The sequence below is a fragment of the Chlorocebus sabaeus genome, chromosome 20 (assembly GCF_047675955.1).
Source record: "Chlorocebus sabaeus isolate Y175 chromosome 20, mChlSab1.0.hap1, whole genome shotgun sequence".
NCBI classification, from domain to species: domain Eukaryota; kingdom Metazoa; phylum Chordata; class Mammalia; order Primates; family Cercopithecidae; genus Chlorocebus; species Chlorocebus sabaeus.
In genome coordinates this window covers 91,391,444-91,413,124 of record NC_132923.1, presented here as the reverse complement: position 1 = coordinate 91,413,124, position 21,681 = coordinate 91,391,444, and the positions used below count along the sequence as shown (strand labels likewise).

At 46.8% G+C, this 21,681-nt stretch overlaps 2 protein-coding genes across 8 annotated transcripts in view; both read right to left on the bottom strand.

Annotated features, from left to right (window-relative positions):
- Positions 1-13,177, bottom strand: part of TESK2 (testis associated actin remodelling kinase 2) — a 150,433-nt gene extending 137,256 nt beyond the window's left edge. For all 3 annotated transcript variants that reach the window (XM_007978965.3, XM_037998779.2, XM_073007354.1), the window contains exon 1: positions 12,856-13,177. The gene's annotated coding sequence lies outside the window, so the exon portion shown is untranslated. The remainder of the gene's footprint in view (positions 1-12,855) is intronic.
- A 4,241-nt stretch (positions 13,178-17,418) lies between these two features.
- Positions 17,419-21,598, bottom strand: CCDC163 (CCDC163 homolog). Of its 5 annotated transcripts, none has more exons than XM_037998894.2 (5): positions 20,998-21,598; positions 20,876-20,953; positions 19,799-19,883; positions 17,963-18,090; positions 17,419-17,713 (listed from the first exon to the last, which is right to left on the bottom strand). In XM_037998894.2, the coding sequence occupies exons 1-5, from the start codon at positions 21,073-21,075 to the stop codon at positions 17,606-17,608; spliced, it is 477 nt and encodes a 158-aa protein (XP_037854822.1). In that variant the 5' UTR covers positions 21,076-21,598; the 3' UTR covers positions 17,419-17,605. The 5 variants fall into 5 exon arrangements, with proteins under 5 accessions (XP_037854822.1, XP_037854789.1, XP_037854795.1 ...); XM_037998861.2 differs by lacking the exon at positions 19,799-19,883 and adding an exon at positions 18,704-18,933 and having other exon boundaries at positions 20,876-20,909; positions 21,303-21,565; XM_037998867.2 differs by lacking the exon at positions 19,799-19,883 and adding an exon at positions 18,704-18,933 and having other exon boundaries at positions 20,876-20,909; positions 21,348-21,565.
- Between the last annotated feature and the right edge of the window lie 83 nt (positions 21,599-21,681).

Genomic DNA, 21,681 nt, shown 5'->3' with positions numbered 1-21,681 from the left:
AGCTTGAACTAGGCAGGAGAATAGCTTAAACCCAGGAGGTGGAGGTTGCAGTGAGAAGAGAGCACGCCACTGCCCTCCAGCCTGGGCGACAGAGCGAGGCTGTCTCAAAAAAAAAAAAAAAAAAAAAAAAAAAGAATCCAAAGCAGCCTGGGCAACATAGTGGGACCTCATCTTTACAAAAAATAAAATCAGCCAGGTGTAGTGGCATGCACCTGTCATCCCAGCTATGTGGGAGGCTGAGATGGGAGGACTGCTTGATCCTGGGAGATTGAAACTGCAGTAGTGAACTGTGATCATGCCATTGTACTCCAGCTTAGGTGACAGAGCAAAACCCTGTCTCAAAAAAAAAAAAAAATCCAAAGGAGACAAGCACAAATTTTTATTATAAAAGGTATTTCCACCTAATGCCAATTTTCATAAGTCTTTCATATATATATTTTTTAACTTGATGCCTTTTTCTTGCATGATATATATCTTTTTCAGTCATTTTTCAGTCCAAAATTCTACTCTTTTTAAGATATAATTTTCTTTAATAATATTTCTACTATTTCACAGGTATGAAAGATTTGGCTGGACACAGGGGTGCATGCCTGTACTCCTAACACTTTGGGAGGCCGAGGCAGGTGGATCACCTGAGGTCAGGAATTGAAGACCAGCCTGGCCAACATGGTGAAACCCTCTCTACTAAAATATAAAAATTAACCGGGCATGATGGCAGGTGCCTGTAATTCCAGCTACTCGGGAGGCTGAGACGAGAAAATCGCTTGAACCTGGGAGACGGTGGTTGCAGTGAGCTGAGATCACACCACTGTATTCCAGCCTGGGCAGCTGAGCAAGACTCCGTCTCAAAAAAAAAAGAGAAAGATTTCAACCGCATTTCAGACTAGCCAGAAGGAAGCATATTGCAACCTATAACTGTTCACACAATACAGGTGACAGTTAAAAATCTTCAATGGTATCTGTTGCTTATAAAATTCTTTAGCCTGGCATTCATAGATTCTGCTCCACTATAATTAGCCTAATTATTATTCCCCACACTTAACGTAGCTTTCCGATGTAGTGTTGACTTCCTGCCTCAGCTTATATGATGTTCATGTCATTCTAGCTCTTGTACTAATCTGACTATACTACTTACTTGGCACTCAATTAATGTCTTTTTGGTCTTCCTAGCTCCACTCTCACACCTTTTCCAATCTGTTTCGCCAGGCTAAGTAAACTTCTGAGAATCATTCATGTGTCATACAAAAGTTCTGCCTCATTTGACCCCTACCCACATCACCACATCTATCTCCATTCCTCTATCCACAGCCACGATCTACTCCAAACATAGAGAACTGATATATTTGTAGAGCCCTGCTCACACTTCAATATCTATGCATGTAATATTCTTTCTCCCTGGTGTGTTCTTCCCAGATGCTTCCACATGACTCTCGCAGTAATCATCTCATGTAGGAGGTGTTCTCTGACCCCTCAATCTCGTTTTCTGTGCTTTGATATCACCTGGCACAAGTCTTAGTTATTACAGTCATCATATAGTATTTTAATTGTTGCTTATCATCTCTTTCACTGGACTATGAGCTTCATAAGGGTTTGGACTCAAACTTACCTTCAAACTATGGCAATACAAAGTGTAATACTAACAATACTGAGTCAAAATGTACAGTGGAGAAAAAATAAAATAAATAGGACATCGAGATTCCACATTTTTAATGTAAAAAAATACTCATTCTTTCATCCACTCAGCCGACATATATTTATTTAGCATTCTTACGGGCCAGGCACTATGCCAAATCCTGGAGAGAGGTGATGACAATATAGACATACACAGACAAATAATTCTGAGAGGATACAGTCCAAAACGTTAAGAATAGTTGTTAACTTTTTTTTTTTTTTTTTTTTTTTGAGACAGAGTCTCACTCCATGGCCTGCTCAGGCTGGAGAGCAGTGGCATGATCTCAGCTCACTGCAACCTCTGCCTCCTGGGTTCAAGCAATTCTCCAGCCTCAGCCTCCTGAGTAGCTAGGATTACAGGTGCACACCACCATGCCCAGCTAATTGTTGTATTTTTAGTAGAGACAGGGTTTCACCATGTTGGCCAGGCTGGTCTCAAACTCCTGACCTCACATAATCTGCCTGTCTCAGCCTCCCAAAGTGCTGAGATTACAGAGGTGAGCAACCATATCCAGCCTGTTTTTAACTTTATGAATCGTGGGCAAATTATGAATAATGTATATATTCTTTAAAATCTTCTCTATTTTCCAATTTTTCCTTAATAAATATGCATTACTTTTATAATCACCAAAAAATTTTTAACATCCTTCCAAAATACAAATTCCTACCAAATAGTAGCAATACAAAACCCAAAGTAAATACTATGCAATGTGAAAGTGAAACAAATGTTGAGAACATTCAGTCAGATTCTAGTTATACCTAATACAAAGAATAAGGAGAATAAAGAATAAAAAAAAAACTTTATGATTTCCATAGTGAAATCATTGTGGAAGTCATTGTGAAGAAGATTCCGTGCAATTGTCCAAGGAAAACACTGACCACAGATCAATACCATCCTAGTTTTCCATACTGCAGAAAGAAAAAAATTTTTTTTTTTTTTTTTGGAGATGGAGTTTTTGCTCTTGCTGCCCAGGTTGGAGTGCAATGGCTCAATCTAAACTCACTGCAACCTCCGCCTCCTGTGTTCAAGCAATTCTCCTGCCTTACCCTCCCAAGCAGCTAGGATTACAGGTATGCACCACCACGCCGGTCCAGAAAAAATTATATTATTCTATTTTATTTAATTCAGAGGAAGACAGAGTAGCCTCCATATTTGTTCCAAAGACAAATGAATAACAACACCATATTTAATCTGTATAATGATTTACAGTTTACAGTTCACAGAGCACTTTGACCTTCACAATAATTGTTTTCTTGTTCCCATTGGATAGATTAAAAAATAAAGGACTGAAATGCAGAAGGCCCTTCTTTTTTTAATTTTTATTTATTTCTTTATTTTTTGAGATGGAGTCTCACTCTGTTGCCCAGGCCAGAGTGCAGTGGCAAGACTGGCTCACTGCAACCTCTGCCTCCCAGGTTCAAGCAATTCTCCTGTCTCAGCCTCTCAAGTAGCTGGAACTACACGCACATGCCACCACACCCCGCTAATTTTTGTATTTTTAGTAGAGATGTGATTTCACCATGTTGTTCAGGCTGGTCTCGAACTCCTGACCTCATGTGATCCACCCGCCTCAGCCTCCCAAAGTGCTGGGACTATAGGCGTGAGTCACCACACCCAGCCAGGCTCTTCTATATTTTTTACTCAGTATCCAAAAGCTACCAAAAAAAAAAAACTGAGGGCCGGACGTGGTGGCTCACGCCTGTAATCCCAGCACTTTGGGAGACCGAGGTGGGCAGATTACAAAGTCAGGAGTTTGAGACCAGCCTGGCCAATATGGTGAAACCCCATCTCTACTAAAAATACGAAAAAAGTAGCCGGGCATGATGGCAGGCACCTGTAATCCAGCTACTCAGGAAGCTGAGGCAGGAGAATTGCTTGAACCCGGGAGGCAGAGGTTGCAGTGAGCCGAGACCACACCACTGCACCCCAGCCTGGGCGACAGAGCGAGACTCCATCTCAAAAAAAAAAAAAAAAAAAAAAAAAATTTAAGAAAACATTAGGTATGCCATGAATGCAGAAAATATAGTAGATACTAATCTATTTTATAATTTACTATAAGATATACACAAATCTATTATAAAAAGTTAAAATTTATAAAAACTTATGCACACAAATACAAACCATACATGGTACCATTCATAGTCAACAGTAAACACACAGAAAGATACAGTATTAAATCATAACTACATAAAATTAACTGTAGTACATACTGTACTTCTGTATTAATTCTGGAGCCACCTTCTGTTGCTGTTTCACTGAGCAAGTGTTGTGAGTATCCCTTAAAACGCTGTGTGACGCTAATCACCTCCACATGAGCAGTTCCTTCCTCCAGTAAAAAGTGTCACAGTAAAAAGTGATCTCTCAAGGTTTGTGTGTATTTTTCATCATGCTTAGTGTAATACTGTAAACCCTGAATAACATCATGAGATCCATACCAAGTGTCGCTAATGCTGGAAGTGCTCTCAAGACACAGAAAAGTCATGACATTACAAGAAAAAGTTGGCCAGGCATGGTGGCTCACATTTGTAATCTCAGCACTTTGGGAGGGTGAGGCAGGAGGATCGCTTGAGCCCAGGAGTTTGAGACCAGCCATGGTAACATAGTGAGACCATGCCTCTACAAAAAAATAAAAAATTATCCTGGAGTGGTGACGCACACCTGTAGTCCCAGCTACTGAGATGGGAGGATGGCTTGAGCCTGGGAGGAAGAGGCCATAGTAAGCTATGATCAGACCACTGCACTCCAGCCTGGGCAACGGCCCCTGCCTCAAAAAAATAAATTAAAAAAAATTTGAATTGCGTGATGTATACCACAGATTGAGATCTGCAGCAGTAGTGGTCAGCCACTAAAAAAAAAAAAAAAAAAAGGAAATTCATGAAGCCAGGCTATGCAATGCCAACAGCAGCAGCGGTTAAGTTTTGGGGGAGGTCAAAAATTATACCTGGGGCCAGGCATGGTTGCTCCGGCCTGTAATCCAGGCACGCTGGGAGGCCGAGGCAGGTGGATCACCTGAAGTCAGGAGTTTGAAACCAGCCTGGCCAACATGGTGAAACCCTGTCTCTACTAAAAATACAAAAATTGGCCAGGCGCGGTGGCTCAAGCCTGTTAATCCCAGCACTTTGGGAGGCCAGGAGATCGAGACCATCCTGGCTAACACGGTGAAACCCCCTCTCTACTAAAAAAAATACAAAAAAAAAAAAAAAAAAAAAAAAAAAACTAGCCGGGCGCGGTGGCGGGCGCCTGTAGTCCCAGCTACTCGGGAGGCTGAGGCAGGAGAATGGCGTAAACCTGGGAGGCGGAGCTTGCAGTGAGCTGAGATCTGGCCGCTGCACTCCAACCTGGGCGACAGAGCGAGACTCCGTCTCAAAAAAAAAAACAATACAAAAATTAACTGGGCGTGGTGGCGGGCCCCTGTAATCCCAGCTACTCCGGAGTCTGAGGCAGGAGAATTGCTTGAACCCAGGAGGTGGAGGTTGCAGTGAGCTGAGATCGCATCGTTGCTCTCCAGTTTGGGCAAGAACAAAACTCCATTTCAAAAAAAAAAAAAAAAAGGAAATTAAAGAAGCCAGGCTATGCAATACCAACAACAACAGCAGTAGTTAAGTTTTGCCGGGAGGGGGCGGCGGAGGGGGGTCAAAAATTATACTCGGGGCCAAGGCACAGTGGCTCATGCCAGTAATTCCAGCACTTTGGGAGGCATTGAAATGGGAGGATTGTTGATGCCCAGGAGTTTGAGACCAGCCTAGGCAACATAGGGAGGCCCTGTCTCTACAAAAAAAAAAAATTAGCCAGGCATGGTGGCATGCACCTGTGGTCCCAGCTACTCATTCAGGAGGCTAAAAGGGGAGGATCACTTGAGTCTATGAAGTTGAGTCTGCAGAGAGCCATGATCCTGCCACTGCACTCCAGCCTGCACAACAGCAAGAGATTCTGTCTCAAAAAAAAAAAAAAAAAAAAAAAAAAAATTATACCTGGATTTTCTACTGCACAGGGGTTGGCTTCCCAACCCCTGTTTTGTTCAAGGGCCAACCGTATTTTTTTTTTTTTTTTTTTTTTTTTTGAGATGAAGTCTCCCTCTTGTCGCCTAAGCTGGAGTACAGTGGTGGGCAATCTCAGCTCACTGCAACCTCCACCTCCCAGGTTCAAGTGATTGTCCTACCTCGGCCTCCCGAGTAACTGAGACTACAGGCACCTGCCACCACACCTGGCTAATTTTTGTATTTAGTAGAGACGGGGTTTCACGGTGTTGGCCAGGCTGGTCTCAAACTCCTGACCTCAGGTGACCCACCAGCCTCCACTGCCCAAAGTGCTGGAGTTAAGGCATCAGCCACGACACCCAGCCATATAGTCTTATTTGTAAGCATTTGCCTAAAGAAAGTCTAAAAGAGGCTGGGCACGATGGCTCATGCCTATAATCCCAGCACTTCGGGAGGCTGAGGTGGGCAGATCACTTGAGGTCAGGGGTTCAAGTCTAGCCTGGCCAACACAGTGAAACCACGTGTCTACTAAAAATAAAAAAAATTAGCCGGAGCCGGCGTGGTGGCTCAAGCCTGTAATTTCAGCACTTTGGGAGGCCGAGCCGGGTGGATCACCTGAGGTCAGGAGTTTGAGACCAGCCTGACCAACATGGTGAAACCCTGTCTGTACTAAAAATACAAACATTAGCAGGGCGTAGTGGCAGGTGCCTGTAATCCCAGCTATTCAGGAGGCTGAGGCTGGAGAATAGCTTGAACCCGGGAGGTGGAAGTTGCAAGAGCCGAGATTGAGCCACTGCACACCAGCCTGGGCGACAGAGTGAGACTCCGTCTCAAAAAAAAAAAAAAAAAAAGAAAAAGAAAATCTAAAAGAATATAAAGAGACTATTCAAAGTGTTTTGGAGAGGGCATGGAACCAGGTTAATAAGGAACAGGGATGGGAGGAAGACTTTTCACTGTTTTTTGTTTTTTGAGACGAAGTCTCTCTCTGTTGCCTAGGCTGGAGTGCGGTGGCGCCATCTCGGCTCACTGTAAGCTCTGCCTCCCAGGTTCACGCCATTCTCCTGCCTCTGCTTCCTGAGTAGCTGGGACTACAGGCAGGCGCCACCACGACCCAGTAATTTTTTGTATTTTTGGTACAGAAGGGTTTGACCGTGTTAGCCAGAATGGTCTAGATCTCTGGACCTCGTGATCCGCCCGCCTCGGCCTCCCAAAGTGCTGGGATTACAGGCATGAGCCACCGCGACCGACCGACTTTTCACTGTTATATAAATTTGTTTATTTTATTTATTTATTTATTTTTTTTTTTTTTTGAGACAGAGTCTCACTCTGTCGCCTAGACTGCAGTACAGTGGCGTCATATTGGCTCACTGCAACCTCCACCTCCCGAGTACAAGCGATTCTCCTGTCTCAGCCTCCCAAGTAGCTGAGATAGCAGGCGCATGCCACCTCACCCAGCTAATGTTTCATATTTTTAGTAGAGAGGGTGTTTCACAATTTTGGCCAGGCTGGTCTCAAACTCCTGACCTCAAGTAATCCACCTGCCTCAGCCTCCCAAAGTGCTAGGATTACAGGCATGAGCCACAGCACCCAGCCCTAAATTTATATATTAAAAAATGTTTACATTTAATAATCAGTTGAATGTATTATCTATTCAAAGATTAAATGTGTCTTTAAAAAAGAAACTAAAGCTCACAAAAGATAAGTAATTTGCCTTTGTATTAACCATCATATAGTTAATAACAACAGAGTTGAATACAACTAAGATTTTCCTAATGTTCCTTTCCTTTTATCACACTGCCTTTTGGAAATTTTCAGGAATGGAAGACATAAAACTTATTACAAGCAGGCTTTTCTCTGAAACAGCCACTGCCTCTGATTGTTCAGGGAAAATAACACTAGTGAGACTACACTGAAGTCATCTCCATATGATGACTTGGTAAATAGTATAATAGCCATTGTTGGGTCAAAACATTCACCATCACCCACACAATACAATGTAATAATTGGGCTTCATCTACTAGAAGGAGATGAAATTCCCATAAATGCCCTTATCATAGGTTTCAAATTCCAACACTACATTCTTTTTGCAAAACAAAATGACATGTATGACACTAAGAATATATCTGTAAATACTTTTATACAGGGAAGAAAGCATAAAAGCAAGTCAGTTTTCTCCTCAAAATAAGTTCGGGATAAGCACATGTAAATGTGCAATTTTATTTTTACAATTAACTAAAACTGTTTGAGACCAGCCTGGCCAACATGGTGAAACCCCGTCTCTACAAAAAATACAAAAATTAGCCCTGCTTGGTGGCCCTGGCCTGTAATCCCAGCTACTCAGGAGGCTGAGGGGCAGGAGAATCATGTGAACCAGGGAAGCAGAACTTGCAATGAGCCGAGATCTCACCACTGCACTCCAGCCTGGGCGACAGAGCAAGACTCCATTAAAAAAAAAAACACACATACACACACACAATTAACTAAAACCATAAAAAAAATGTTACTGAGGATCCTGAGGTAGAGAGTCCCTAGCCTCACAGCACACATATATATATACTTTTTTTTTTTTTTTTTGAGACGGAGTTTTGCTCTTGTTGCCCAGGCTAGAGTGCAGTGGCATGATCTCGGCTAACCACAACCTCCACCTCCCAGGTTCAAGCAATTCTCCTGCCTCAGCCTCCCAAGTAGCTAGGATTACACACATGTGCCACCATGCCCGGCTAATTTTTTTATTTTTATTTTTTAGTAGAGACGGAATTTCTCCATGTTGGTCAGGGTGGTCTTGAACTCCCGACCTCAGGTGATCCACCCGCCTCAGACTCTCAAAGTGGTGGGATTACAAGCGTGAGCCACTGCACCCAGCCAGCACATATATTTTAAACAGAATCAAAGCCCATCATATGTCAAGCTTACAAAGGAATTTTTATGTTTGAGGGTCTATCCCAAACATATATCTGTAAGAGAGAATAACACATCATACATCCAGAGCATCAAGTATCTGAGGATATCACCATTAATTCATATACAAACATCTGTACCATTTGGTACTACTTTTCAACAAGTGCCAAGGAACCACCAATCCAACTCTGGGTCCCTCCTTGGTGAGCAGGCTCACCTGCAGGACTTACTATCTCCTCTGCTCAATCTCCTGCTATCATGCGGGACAACTGTGACATTCATATAGATGACATATTCAACACAGCCCCTTAATCTCCCACTACTTCAATAACCTACACCTCCATTCCCTTTTTTTTTTTCTTTTTGAGACAGAGTCTCACTCTTTCACCCAGGCCAGACTGCAGTGGCACTATCTCGGCTCACTGCAAGCTCTGCCTCCTAGGTTCACGCCATTCTCCTGCCTCAGCCTCCCGAGTAGCTGGGACTACAGGTGCCCACAAACGCACCCGGCTAATTTTTTTTTTTTTTGGGACAGAGTCTTGCTCTGTCGCCCAGGCTGGAGTGCAGTGGTGTGATCTCGGCTCACCGCAAGCTCCACCTCCTGGGTTCACACCATTCTCCTGCCTCAGCCTCCCGAGTAGCTGGGACTACAGGCACCTGCCACCACGCCCGGCTAATTTTTTGTATTTTTAGTAGAGACAGGGTTTCACAGTGTTAGCCAGAATGGTCTCAATCTCCTGACCTCGTGATCTGCCCGCCTTGGCCTCCCAAAGTGCTGGGATTACAGGCGTGAGCCACCGCGCCTGGCCCGGCTAATTTTTTATGTTTTTAGTAGAGACGGGGTTTCACCATGTTAGCCAGGATGGTCTCGATCTCCTGACCTCGTGATCCACCTGCATCGGCCTCCCAAAGTGCTGGGATTATAGGTGTGAGCCACTGCGCCTGACCTCCTCCGTTCCCTTTCAACAGCATTGAGACAGTTAAGCCAGTTTTTGTCTTTACCTTGAAATAATGAACTCTGAGCTGTCCAATTATAGATTTCTTACAAAATCTGGTCTTCAACCACATTTCTGATTGTCTTTTTATTCTCTAAGTACACCAGCCTCCCTACAGATTTTGCTTCTTACCACTCCCAGCTTGGTCCCTTGGAATCAAACATATCTCCTACACTATCAATAGCAGTGTAAAGTTGCTTCCCATTTTATCTTTCTGTCCTGCAAGTTTCAATTTTGAATCAATCCAACCATCTTTTTTGTCCTACTATTCTTAAGTTGTTGAATAAAGTGTAAAATCCATGCTACTGGGCCCATTACAAATATATTATTCCTTTTTTTTTTTTTTGAGACGGAGTCTCGCTCTGTCGCCCAGACTGGAGTGCAGTGGCTGGATCTCAGCTCACTGCAAGCTCCCCCTTTCGGGTTCACGCCATTCTCCTGCCTCAGCCTCCTGAGTAGCTGGGACTACAGCCGCCTGCCACCTCGCCCAGCTAGTTTTTTATATTTTTTAGTAGAGACGGGGTTTCACCGGGTTAGCCAGGATGGTCTCGATCTCCTGACTTTGTGATCCGCCCGTCTCGGCCTCCCAAAGTGCTGGGATTACATGTTTGAGCCACTGCGCCCGGCCATATTATTTCTAAGTAGTGGGACCCTCAATGTGGTCAACAATCTTTTAGCTCCTGAGTTTCTTTTGCTTCCCCACCCCGCCCGCTGGAGTGCAGTGGCACAATCTCGACTCCCCGCAACCTCAGCCTCCAGGAACATAAAGATTCTGACTCAAGTCAGAAACTCACCATAGTGTCTTCAGTCTCCAAACTGACTTCTCCACAGATTAGTGATCACATCAATAAGGCCATCTGTCAAACTCCCTCACTTTCCTTCTCTTCTACCACATCATTATCCGTCTTCACTTCTATCCTTTTCATGTCAAAGGACGAAATGCCTGACTGACATATTTCCTAGATAAACTTTCCCCTCACTTACAGAACTGTTTCATCTGTACTGAAAAGAAAAACACACATGTGCCATAATGGAAAGAACACAGGTTTCAGAACTTGACATACCTGCTCAAATCCTTATCCACAGTATTCTCAACTGTAAAAGAGAGACACTGACTGACATATTAACCACAAGGCTGTTGTGATCTATAAAGCATCTTTATGTTCCTGGCATATAGTATATTCTCAATAAAAATGAGTTTCACTAGAACCAGCTCTTCTTCACAGCCAAACTCTGGAGAATAATTTTACTCATTTCTTCCTCAATCCGACATGATCTCACCACTGCCTTCTTTGCCATCCCCACCCTATCAAAACTGCATTTCGGAGGAAACAAGTGACTCCTGATTGCTAAATTCAGGGCAGGCCAGGCATGATGGCTCATGCCTGTAACCCCAGCTCTTTGGGAGGCCAGGGAAGGCAGATAGCTTTGAGCTCAGGAGTTCGAGACCAACCTGGGCAATACAGAGAAACCTCGTCTCTACAAAAAAATACAAAAAATTATCTGGGTGTGGTGGCTCCTGCCTGTGATGCCAGCTACTCAGAAGGCTGAGGATCCGAGACTGCACCACTGCACTCCAGCCTGGGCGACAGAGTGAGACCCTGCCACCAAAGAAAAAAAAAAGCTTCTTAATTATCATTCAGCTGGACCTCGGGAACACATGACATTGATAGTCATCCCCCTCCCTTCTTGAAATCCTTTCTTTGGCTCCTATTATAATGCTGTTATGTTCTAGTTCTTGTCCCATTCCTTTAATCTCTCTTTTTCAGTGTCTATTACCTTTCAAACAATGATGCTCCTTCTGGTCCACAGCTCTTCTCATCTTTCAGTATTACCATTCCAAATAATAAGGCATACAAATATCCCCCATATATTCTCTTGACCCTCAAAATTTATGTATCCAGCTCCAAGCTTTCTCCCAATTTTCAGACCCAAATTTCCAGCTACCCACAGTGAAATAAAAACACCTCAAACTCGGCTGGGAGCAGTGGCTCACGCCTGTAATCCCAGCACTGTGGGAGGCCGAGGTGGGTGGATCACCTGAGGTCAGACTTTCGAGACCAGCCTAGCCAAAGTGGGGAAATCCCGTCTCTGCTAAAAATACAAAAATTAGTCGGGTGTGGTGGCGCATGCCTGTAATCCCAGCTACTCGGTAGTCTGAGGCAGGAGAATCGCGTGAACCTGGGAGGAGGAGGTTGCAGTGAGCTGAGATCGCACCACTGCAGTCCAGCCTGGGTGACAGAACGAGACTTCGTCAGAAAAAAAAAAAAAAATCCTGAAAGTTAACTTGTTCAAAACCAAATTCATTACCTTCCCTCAAAATTGCTTCTTTATGCTCCCTATTTCAGACGAGATCAGGCGCGTTGAGGGTGGTATGACCGGAGACTATGTTCCCTATTTCAGTTAACACTACCGATTCACACCATCAGCCATGTCAGAAACTTCCTACTATTCCTCTCAACTCTATTTTGAAACCTCTTGGAATTTCGTGCCATTCCCTCCCGCCTAGATGAGCACACTCGTGTTCTGCCTACCTGGCCTTTCCGCCTGCACACGGTCTTCACTTTCAATCCTTCCTCTATATTTTCACCAGAGATAATGCAATCATACCAAGCTCCTGCTTACCAAACCTTCAACGGCTCCCCATGCCTGCAGCATAAAGTCCAAATTCCTCAGCGAGTTCTTCTCAGAGGTATACAATTTAAAGATTTTTAAATTACACAAACCTGGGTTGCACTTGTAGCGAAATCTGAACACTGGCTTAGTCCAGTCTTCATAGTGAAGAGTAAAAAGCAGAGAGGGGAAAGGAAGGGAGATGATGACAAGGGAGGAAAGAAGAGGGGGAAGGCAGTAGGGTCTGAGGGGAGGGAAGTGTTTTCCCGGGTAGAGGTGAACGTTTTCAAGGGAAGAGTGTGTCGGAGGGAAGTCAAGTGAAGGAACCCAGAACTCTGAGGCCGGAGCGGGTATGCGAGCAGGGAGGCGCTCAGTGGGGAGCTGGAAGTCTCTGAAACAAGAGTTTTCCGAGAAAACGAAAGATCCCTAATGCGAGCGAGGTAACTTCTAATGGGTTCCCAGGTTCTAAGGGGGAGCAGACGTGGCGAGGAGCCTGAGGGAAGTGAGAAGGAAAGGGGAAAGCGGCCGAGAAGGGAACGTCCGCCGCCACTGAGAGGGGGACCTCTGGGAAGCCGAGGGGTCCCGTCGGGTGCGGAGGGGCGCAGGCGCCTCTGCTCCGGGGCAGAGGAGGTGGAGCGGCCGCGCGCGCGGGCCGGGCAGGATGCCCGGGTTTGTGTCCCCCGTCCTCTCTTCACGTTACCTGAGGCAGGACTGAGCAGCCAGAGGGGTGCCTGCGCGGGCGAGAGGAGGAGACGCCGGCAAAGAGGGAGCATAGTAACCCTCACGGCTTGTTGGTGGCAGCGGCTCCTTAGCCTGCGGAGGCGGTGGGAGCCCCTAGCGCAGAAGCCGGCGACTCAGCTGGGCTAGTGGCGGCGGAGAACGAGGAGACCACTGCCATGGCCCCACAGTTGGGGCCGCTCCCCCCGCCTGTTTGGCGGGGCCAGGAGGACAATCCGACCAGTGAAACCAAGAGGGCAGCTGGTAACTCTGCTGAGCTCCCGGGCCGCGAGAGACTGAAACGCCTACCCGGCCCAGCAGGGGGGCTGGGGGCGGGGTCTCGCTTGACCACGCCCCTCCCTCAAGCCCTCCCTCAGAGTAGCCAATCAACTGTCAACTCCTGATAAACGAGCTAGTGGGATTACCCAATTAGCGCTAGGAATGCCACGTGGTATGAGGGTGGGCACAATGGGCGTCCAGAAAAGCCAATCAACAGCCGTAGGCGCCAACTCCGGAGGACGAAGGGAACCAATAGGAAGGAAGTCGAGGTAAAAACAGAAGAAGCAGTGTGTGGGAAAGGGAGGAGGAGGGAATACACCTGGGGGAAACCCAAGTCCTGGAGCCTCTTAGAGGGCGGGGAAGTAAACACAAGATGGACCAATAAAAATGTTAAACACAGAAATGATTGGTAATTGATAAAGCCAATTGAAAATGGACTAGACTGGCGCGGCTTTCGGGTTGGTCAAGGTATAGCTGAGTAAGGAAAAGCGGTAAGAATGCGGCGTCCCGCAGGATCTCAGTATAGTGAGGAGGAAAAAATATATAAATAATAGCGACTTGAAATAGTAAGAGCAATCAGTAGAGCTAAACAAAATGCTAGGGAAGAAATTAATCAGGACTATGAGATTCGGTTAAGTGAAGGCTTGGAGATAACACTTCAGCTAGCTTGAAAACAGATTTTGAAAGAAAGCTGGTGGGGAATAAGTTGGGATTTTTTGTTTGTTCTGTTGGGTTTTTTTTTTTTTTTTTTTTTTTTTAGAAGGGTCTCACTCTGTCGCCCAAGATGGAGTGCAGTGGCGCGATCATGGCTCACTTACAGCCTCAAACTCCTGGACTGAGGCGATCCTCCCAACTCAGCCTCCCCGGGTAGCTGGGACTACAGGGGCACGCCAGCATGTCCGACTAATTTTTTGTATATTTTGTAGAGGTGGGGTTTGCCATGTTGCCCAGGCTGATCTGTGACTCCTGGACTCAAGTGATCTGCCCACATCAGCCTCCCAAAGTGCAGGGATTACAGGCGTGAGCCACTGCTCCCAGCTAAGAATTCTGCCCGCTGTTCAAGGCACATATTCTCTCTTTGCATGTGCCTGGACATCAGGAGTTCATAATCTCATGCCTGAAGAGACTGGAACAGGAAGACAGCAAGAGCGAGCAGTATGGGACTTACTGTATTAGCACTCCCGGGGGTTAGAGACTCCTTTTCAGACATCTTAAGACTTCCATCCTCCTGGAAGAGTATAGGTGGTATGCATTCCTGGTGGCAATAAAGTTTAAGAAATACGGCCAGGGCCAGGAGCAGTGGCTCCCGCCTGTAATCCCACCACTTTGGGAGGCCGAGGCAGGGGGATCAAGATGTCAGAAGATCAAGACCATCCTGGCCAACATGGTGAAACCTCATCTCTACTAAAAATATAAAAATTAGCCGGGTGTAGTGGCGCGCGCCTGTAGTCCCAGCTACTTGGGAGGATGAGGCAGGAGAATCGCTTGAGCCGGGGAAGCAGAAGTTGCAGTGAGCCGAGATCGCACCACTGCACTCCAGCCTGGGCGACAGAACAAGTCTCCCTCTCAAAAAAAAAAAAAAAGAAAGAAAGAAATATGGCCAGGCACGGTGATTCACTTCTATAATCCCAGCACTTTGGGAGGTCAAGTTGGATCACTTGAAGCCAGGAGTTCGAGACCAGCCTGGGCAACATAACGTGACCCTGTCTGTACAGGGGGAAAAAAAAAAAAAAGTCCAGAATGGTGGCATGTACCTGTGGTCCTAGCTACTTGGGAGGCTAAGGCCAGAAGATCACCTGAGCCCAGAGGTCAAGGATACAGTGAGCTGTGGATGGTGACACTGCACTCCAGCCTGGACAACAGAGCAGGACCCTGTCCCAAAAAATATATAAAAAGAAAGAAAGAAATGTGGTAGGAGATATTGGAGAGAGAAGAGGCTGCATGTGGGTTGGGCTAAAATTCCAATATTCAGATTTGTCCTTTTTTATGCTGTGAGTGCTATTCTTGAGCAGGACCATAAACTAAACAGGGCAGTGTTTTAGGAAGATTAATTGGTAGCTCCCAGGATCTCTGAAGGTAGAAGAGAGATCACCCCAACCCAGTTCCCCTGACCAAAGGCTTTTTGGTACCATTCTTCTGGCAACAAATCATGTGCTGCCACCTGGTGACAGCTCAAAAAACAATTTTCCATATTGCTGTTTAATATTTCTGTTGAGGTTTGGTGTGTGGGCTCAGACCTATAATCCCAAGGGCTTTGGGAGACTGAGGTAGGAGGATCTCTTGAGCCCAAGGGTTTGAGACCAGCCTGGGCAACATAGTGACACACATCTCTACAAACAAAAATCTTTAATTAGCTGGGTGTCGTATCACATGCCTGTAGTACTGGCTACTAGGGAAGCTGAGGCAGGAGCATCACTTGAGCCCAGGAGTTCGAGACCAGCCTGGGCAAGATGGAGAAACCCTATCTTTACAAAAAGGACAAAAAATTAGCCGGGTGTGGTGGTGCATGCCTGTTGTCCCAGCTACATGGGAGGCTGAGGTGGGAGGATCGCTTGAGCTTGGGAAGTTGAGGCTGCAGTGAGCTGTGATCTCGCCACTGCACTCCAGCCTGGGTAACAGACTGCAACTCCATCTCAAAAGAAAAAAAAAGTGGACCTATGCAGTTCATGTTCTGTGATGTCCAAGTAGTGAAAGGATCAGGATCATTAGTCACAAGGCATTTTTTAATGAAATATGATAGAAAATATCATTGTATCACTCCTACTAAGGATAAAAATTAAATCATAACATTTTTGTTTCAGTTAATAAATCTACACACATATTTACTAGGTCACAATGTAAATTGTATTTCTTACTGGAAGTCAGAGCCAAAAAATTCTTAAAGCCTCTGTATTAGAGGCAGAGAGAGTGAAAGAAGAGACCAGGGAACAGGCTGCTACAGAAATGCAATCTGGGCTGCTAAGGATGATGTGTGGAGATGCCAAAGAGAGCCTCAAGCAGCAGAAGCTGGGGCTAGGCATGGTAGCAGCTCACACTTGTAATCCGAACACTTTGGGAGCCTGAAGTTGGTGCATCAGTTGAGCCCAGGAGTTCAAGACTAGCCTGGGCAACATGGTGAAACCCTGTCTCTACAAAAAATATTTAAGGCCGGGCACGGTGGCTCAAGCCTGTAATCCCAGCACTTTGGGAGGCCGAGACGGGCGGATCACGAGGTCAGGAGATCGAGACCATCTTGGCTAACACGGTGAAACCCCGTCTCTACTAAAAAATACAAAAAACTAGCCAGGCGAGGTGGCAGGCGCCTGTAGTCCCAGCTACTTGGGAGGCTGAGGCAGGAGAATGGCGTGAACCCGGGAGGCGGAGCTTGCAGTGAGCTGAGATCCTGCCACTGCACTCCAGCCTGGGCGACAGAGCGAGACTCCGTCTCAGAAAAAAAAAAAAAAAAAAAAATTTAAAACTTAGCCAGGCATGATAGCATGTGCCTATAGTCCCATATATTATTACTTGGGAGGCTAAGGTGGGAGTATTGCTTTAGTCCAGGGGCAGAGGCTTCAGTGAGCCAGATCATGCCACTGCACTCCAGCCTGGGCAACAGAATAAGACCTTGTCTCAAAAAAAAAAAAAAAAAAAAAAATTGCCAGAAGCTGGAGATGAGAAAAGGTAGCCTCCTACTGTCCAGATCCAGGTCCCATCAGAATATCTCATCCTCCTTTGCATCCCCCTAGCACTACTGCCCCAGAGCAGTGTCCTACCTCATTCTCCTCACCAGAATGGGAGCTCCCATTACTTTTCAAGTTCAACTGAGCTTGGACTCAGAAGGTACAGATATAGGCTGGGCACGGTGGCTCACAACTGTAATCCCAGCACTTTGGGAGGTCAAGACGGGCAGATCACTTGAGGTCAGAAGTTCAAGACCAGACTGGCCAACATGGTGAAACCCCGTCTCTACTAAGAATACAAAAATTAGCCAGGCATGATGGCGCACACCCGTAATCCCAGCTACTTGGGAGGCTGAGGCAGGAGAATCGCTTAAACCTAGGAGGCAGAGGTTGCAGTGAGCTGAGATGGCACCACTGCACTCCAGCCTGGGCAACAGAACAAGACTCTGTCTCAAAATAAATAAATAAATAAAAGATACAGCTATAAATGTCTATGAACTTGGATTTCAGGGGTAGAGGTCATAGAAAGCACTTAAAGTAACAGGAAGATGAACAGGTACAGCTGATTCTATCCCATGTGGGTGCTGACTCATAGAAAACACATCAGGGAGAGTTAAACCATTTTATTGCAGCCCAGCAACAAGGATGGGCAAGCAGTGAAAAGCCTCAGTAGAGAGGACAAATAATAGCTACATCAAGAGGGTAGAGGCAGGCAGTCCAGAAACAGGGCCTTGGAGGGGAGGGTGGGCAAAGAAGCCTTCATCTTACTACTCTTAACGAGTCCTTACAGGTCATTCAGGAGCATCTTGGGGCCCCAAAGGAATAGGCCCTCTTGCTTAAGACTCTGGGCATGGAGCTGAAAGCTGCTGGGCTCCAGTATAGGAAGAGTGCTCCTCTGGGGATCTAAGAGGAAGGAAAAGGGAAGAGAAAACAAGTCATCAGCAAGCATTGTGATATGCACAGAACTAGGCCCTAGGCCTTTCTAATAGAGGGACATACAGGACTGACAGGATAAATAGCAACAGATATCAATGAATTCACAGAAAGGCAGAGACTCCATTCTACCTAGTGTTAAATAATTAGGCAGCTGGCATTCAGGTACCATTCAGATTTAGCCTCCCCCAAAACAGGAATCCTTGTCCTTATCCTCACCTGGCTTCCATAAAAGTTCCCAGCTACTGTTACTGTCCAGAAGACTGAATTCAAAGCTAGATGAAGAAACAGACATGGTGAAGGTAGTGGCCAGAGGCAGCTTAGATTGGAGAACATGTATGGAGGTCCTGGAAAGGGGAACAGAACCAGAAACAGAGATGATGATGATGTGTCAAGGGGCCCCTACCAGCACAGAACTGTCCTCTTTCCTGAGGCTAGGACTCTGGTCTCTTCCCTCTTTTTTTGTTTTGTTTTGTTTTTGAGATGGGGGTCTCACTCTGTCACCCAAGCTGGAGTGCAACGGCATGATCTCGGCTCACTGCAACCTCCAACTCCTGGGTTCAAGCGATTCTCCCACCTCAGCCTCCCGAGTAGCTGGGATTACAGGCACCCGCCATCATGCCCGGCTAATTTTTGTAGACACAGGGTTTCACCATGTTAGCCAGGCTGGTCTTGAACTCTTGACCTCAGGTGATCTGCCCACCTTGGCCTCCCAAAGTGCTGGGATTATAGGCGTGAGCCACTAAGCCCTGCCGATCTCTCCTCCCTCTTTAACATCCAGACATATAAAGGTACCTCAGTGACTCTATATCAAGTAAACAATGCCCTTATGGGCTACAACCAGATACTCATACTGCCCCCATCAGCCCATGCCAAATCTAGGATAGCTGAACTTTGGTCCCCAGTGTCTGACCTGTGAGACAATTCCCCTCCACTGGCACAGCACCCACACCCCCTGACCTGAGGAGGTTGTGTTCCCTCCAGGCATCTTGGTCCTCTGTCCTGGCAGCCTCCAGGGTATGACCCTTGCCTTCCTGGCCACTTTGCAACTGCTCCAACATCTGCCAGATCATGGGCTCAGGTGGAACCAAACCTCTCGCCATGACTGTCCTCTTCAGCACACTTGGAACCCTCATGTGGGCAAGGATAGTTTCTCATGGCCGGGAGCAGAAGGGTTAGGAAGAAGAGCTCTGGAGAGAGAGTCAGCACAGGGAAGAGATTAATCGAGACAGGGGCAGGAGAGGGTATCCTGGCCTCCCTGCAGAACAGGATAGACAGAGAAAGGAAAGGTCCTCCACAGAGAAATATGCAGGGAGAAGTCTGAACCTAGTCCTACCTTCCAACTGCCAAACTGAGCCTGTCATCCCTTAGCCAGATCAGTTTCAGCAGCAGTTGCTGGCGCTGGCTCGCAGATGAGAGAGAATGTAAGGGGGCTGTTCCCTAACTTCTTTCCTTCTCCCTCCCTGCCTGTGACCAGCCTGCTGCCGAAAACTGAGACAGAAACATTCTGGCTCAGCCGTTGGGAAGCTTCCAAGCTGACTGAAAAGACTAAACTCACACCATGAGAGGCAAAGAGTGCAACAAAATACTTGGCCACACTTCTCAGTAGCTCAGGCAGTTGGAGCCATGACCACTTAATGGGAGAGCAAGAAGACTTTCCAGGCCGGGTGCGGTGGCCCACACCTGTAATCCTAGCACTTTGGGAGGCTGAGGCAGGCGGATCATTTGAGGTCAGGAGTTCGAGACCAGCCTGACCAACATGGTGAAACCCCATCTCTACTAAAAATACGAAAAAAAGTAGCCGGGCGTGGTGGCGGGCACCTGTAATCCCAGCTACTCAGGAGGCTGAAGCAGAAGAATCGTTTGAACCCGGGAGGCAGAGGTTGCAGTGAGCCAAGATTGCACCATTGCAACAGAGCCTGGGCAACAGAGTGAGCCTGGGCAACGGAGCAAGACTCCATCTCATAAAAAAAAAAAAAAAGAAGAAGAAGAAGAAGAAGACTTTCCAGAAAAGCGGACAAGGAAACACATATTCACCCCCAACCTTTTACTTACTCAACTGGTACTGCAGCAATTTCAATTCCTTCTGCATAATCTCTGACTCCTCCCACAGCACTGTAGGAGTGACAGCAGTGCTATTCTAGAGTCAGTCAACAAATCCAGAGTAAGAAGGCCACCAGCCTCCCAGAATGCCAAAATTTCAAAGGCCTCAAGAAGGCAAGGTTTTGCCTATCACTTACTCAGTCTGCAGCCCCTGAGGAAGGCCATTGGTAGTACTGCATTCTCCTGGTCCTGTTTGCATCTGGGCTTGGGCTTTCTCCCACACCTGGCTCCGAAGGTCCTGCAGTTACCTTCTCCGCTCCTCCAGGCATTGCTCCAGGAGAAAAGCCCTCCCCTTTGGGGCCCCCTGCAGCAACCTTAGTGATGCTGTAGTGGGACAAGTTGGGGATCATCCTCTCTAAGAGTTTCACAAGACCCTAGATACTCTACTTGCAAAACAAGACACATGTGCACATGCAACAGGTGTGTGGCAAAATTGTATGCATACGTATGAAGCTGTGTGTATGAAGAAAATAACTGGCCAGATACATTCCAAGATACTGAGCTGGTACTTCTGCTGCTCTCGCTCTTCTAGCAGGCCCTGCACTGCCTGCCTTAGTGCCTCAGTCACCTACCCAGGCAGAAAAAAACATATGAGCTACTGTATAACAGCTTTTCCCAATCCCTAATATCCTCATCTCACACAAACATCACATATACACACCAAGGATTCCAAGCCTCACCTGAGCCTGAGATTGAAGCTAGGATCAGAGAATAGTAACCTCATCCCAGAGAGAGGATGGGCTCTAGGACTCAGGGCAGCTCAGTCTTTGTAGGACTGTGGGAGTCTCTAAAGCCCAAGGCTGTTGAGCTTGGACTCCTGACTGCAGAGGCAAGTGATGAGAGGAAATCCAGGTCCCAGCCAGGTCCCCGGCTGAGGGAATAAGGAAGGGTTAAGTGCAGGGTCTGTGTGGGGAAACAGAGTTAAGGAAAGGACAGAGTTGGAATTTGGAAGGAGTAATGGATGATACAGGCCCTGGAGGAAGGCACAGAAAGAGAAAGGGCTTGGAAGTAGAAAGAGACATTACTTACCTGAGTTGGAGACCCCAAGAGGATACAGCTACTGCTACAAAAGAAACAGTTGCACAGGTCAATGAGCTCTGAGAGTCCCTTAGCCTGCCCACGCAAACTGGGGACTTCCACCAACCCCTCACCTTAATCTGGGCCACATTTCCATCAGTAGTGTTGAGAAGCACATCCAGCTGCTCAAACCAGCTGAGGCTCCTACTCATATCCTGTGGCAGGGGAGCGGCAGGGGTCTGGCTCCCTGGTGTCTTGTGCTTACTCTCTCAGCGGGGGATACCCAAGGTACAGCCCAGGAAAGGCCACCACGTTAGATGGAAAGAGGGTAGTGGGGATGCAACTTGGAGTAGGGGGATGCACTATCCGACCAAAACTGCGATCGTGGGACTAGGGAAAGGAAGGACGCTCTTGGGGAACTGGGGGGAAAGCGGGATACCCTGATAATACGCAGATATCAGGTGGGGGTTGAAGATGCCAGAACCTGGTCGAGACCTCCCCAGAAGCAGTACACTGGCGCCACCACGCCAAACCTGTGCCAGTGACAACTGCCGCCGCCGGGTTCAAAACTTCGGGTTGGTTTTGCAAGTCCGACTTTGGACTGGCTGCCGCTGCGCCACCTGGGAAACTGAGTTCGCCTCTCGCGAACACAACCCGCGATGGAGGCGGCGGAACTACCTTTCCCTGGAAGAGACACGTACATGCACACACCCACCGTGTAGCTTGCCGGGAAACTGAGTCTTCCTGATTCCGTGTAGCTGTCTCCAGGGATCGAACAAACTACGCATCCCAAGATGCATCGCGCACTGTCCCGCTAT

Coding starts and splice junctions, on each gene's coding strand:
- CCDC163 (XM_037998894.2), bottom strand. CDS start 21,075: ATGAGTAGGAGCCTCAGCTGGTTTGAGCAGCTGGATGTGCTTCTCAAC. Junction 18,091..19,798: donor ATTGCTGCAGTACCAGTTGA/GTAAGTAAAAGG, acceptor TCCCCTTTCCAG/GACCTCCATACATGTTCTCC. Junction 17,714..17,962: donor GGAACTTTTATGGAAGCCAG/GTGAGGATAAGG, acceptor CCTTCCTCTTAG/ATCCCCAGAGGAGCACTCTT.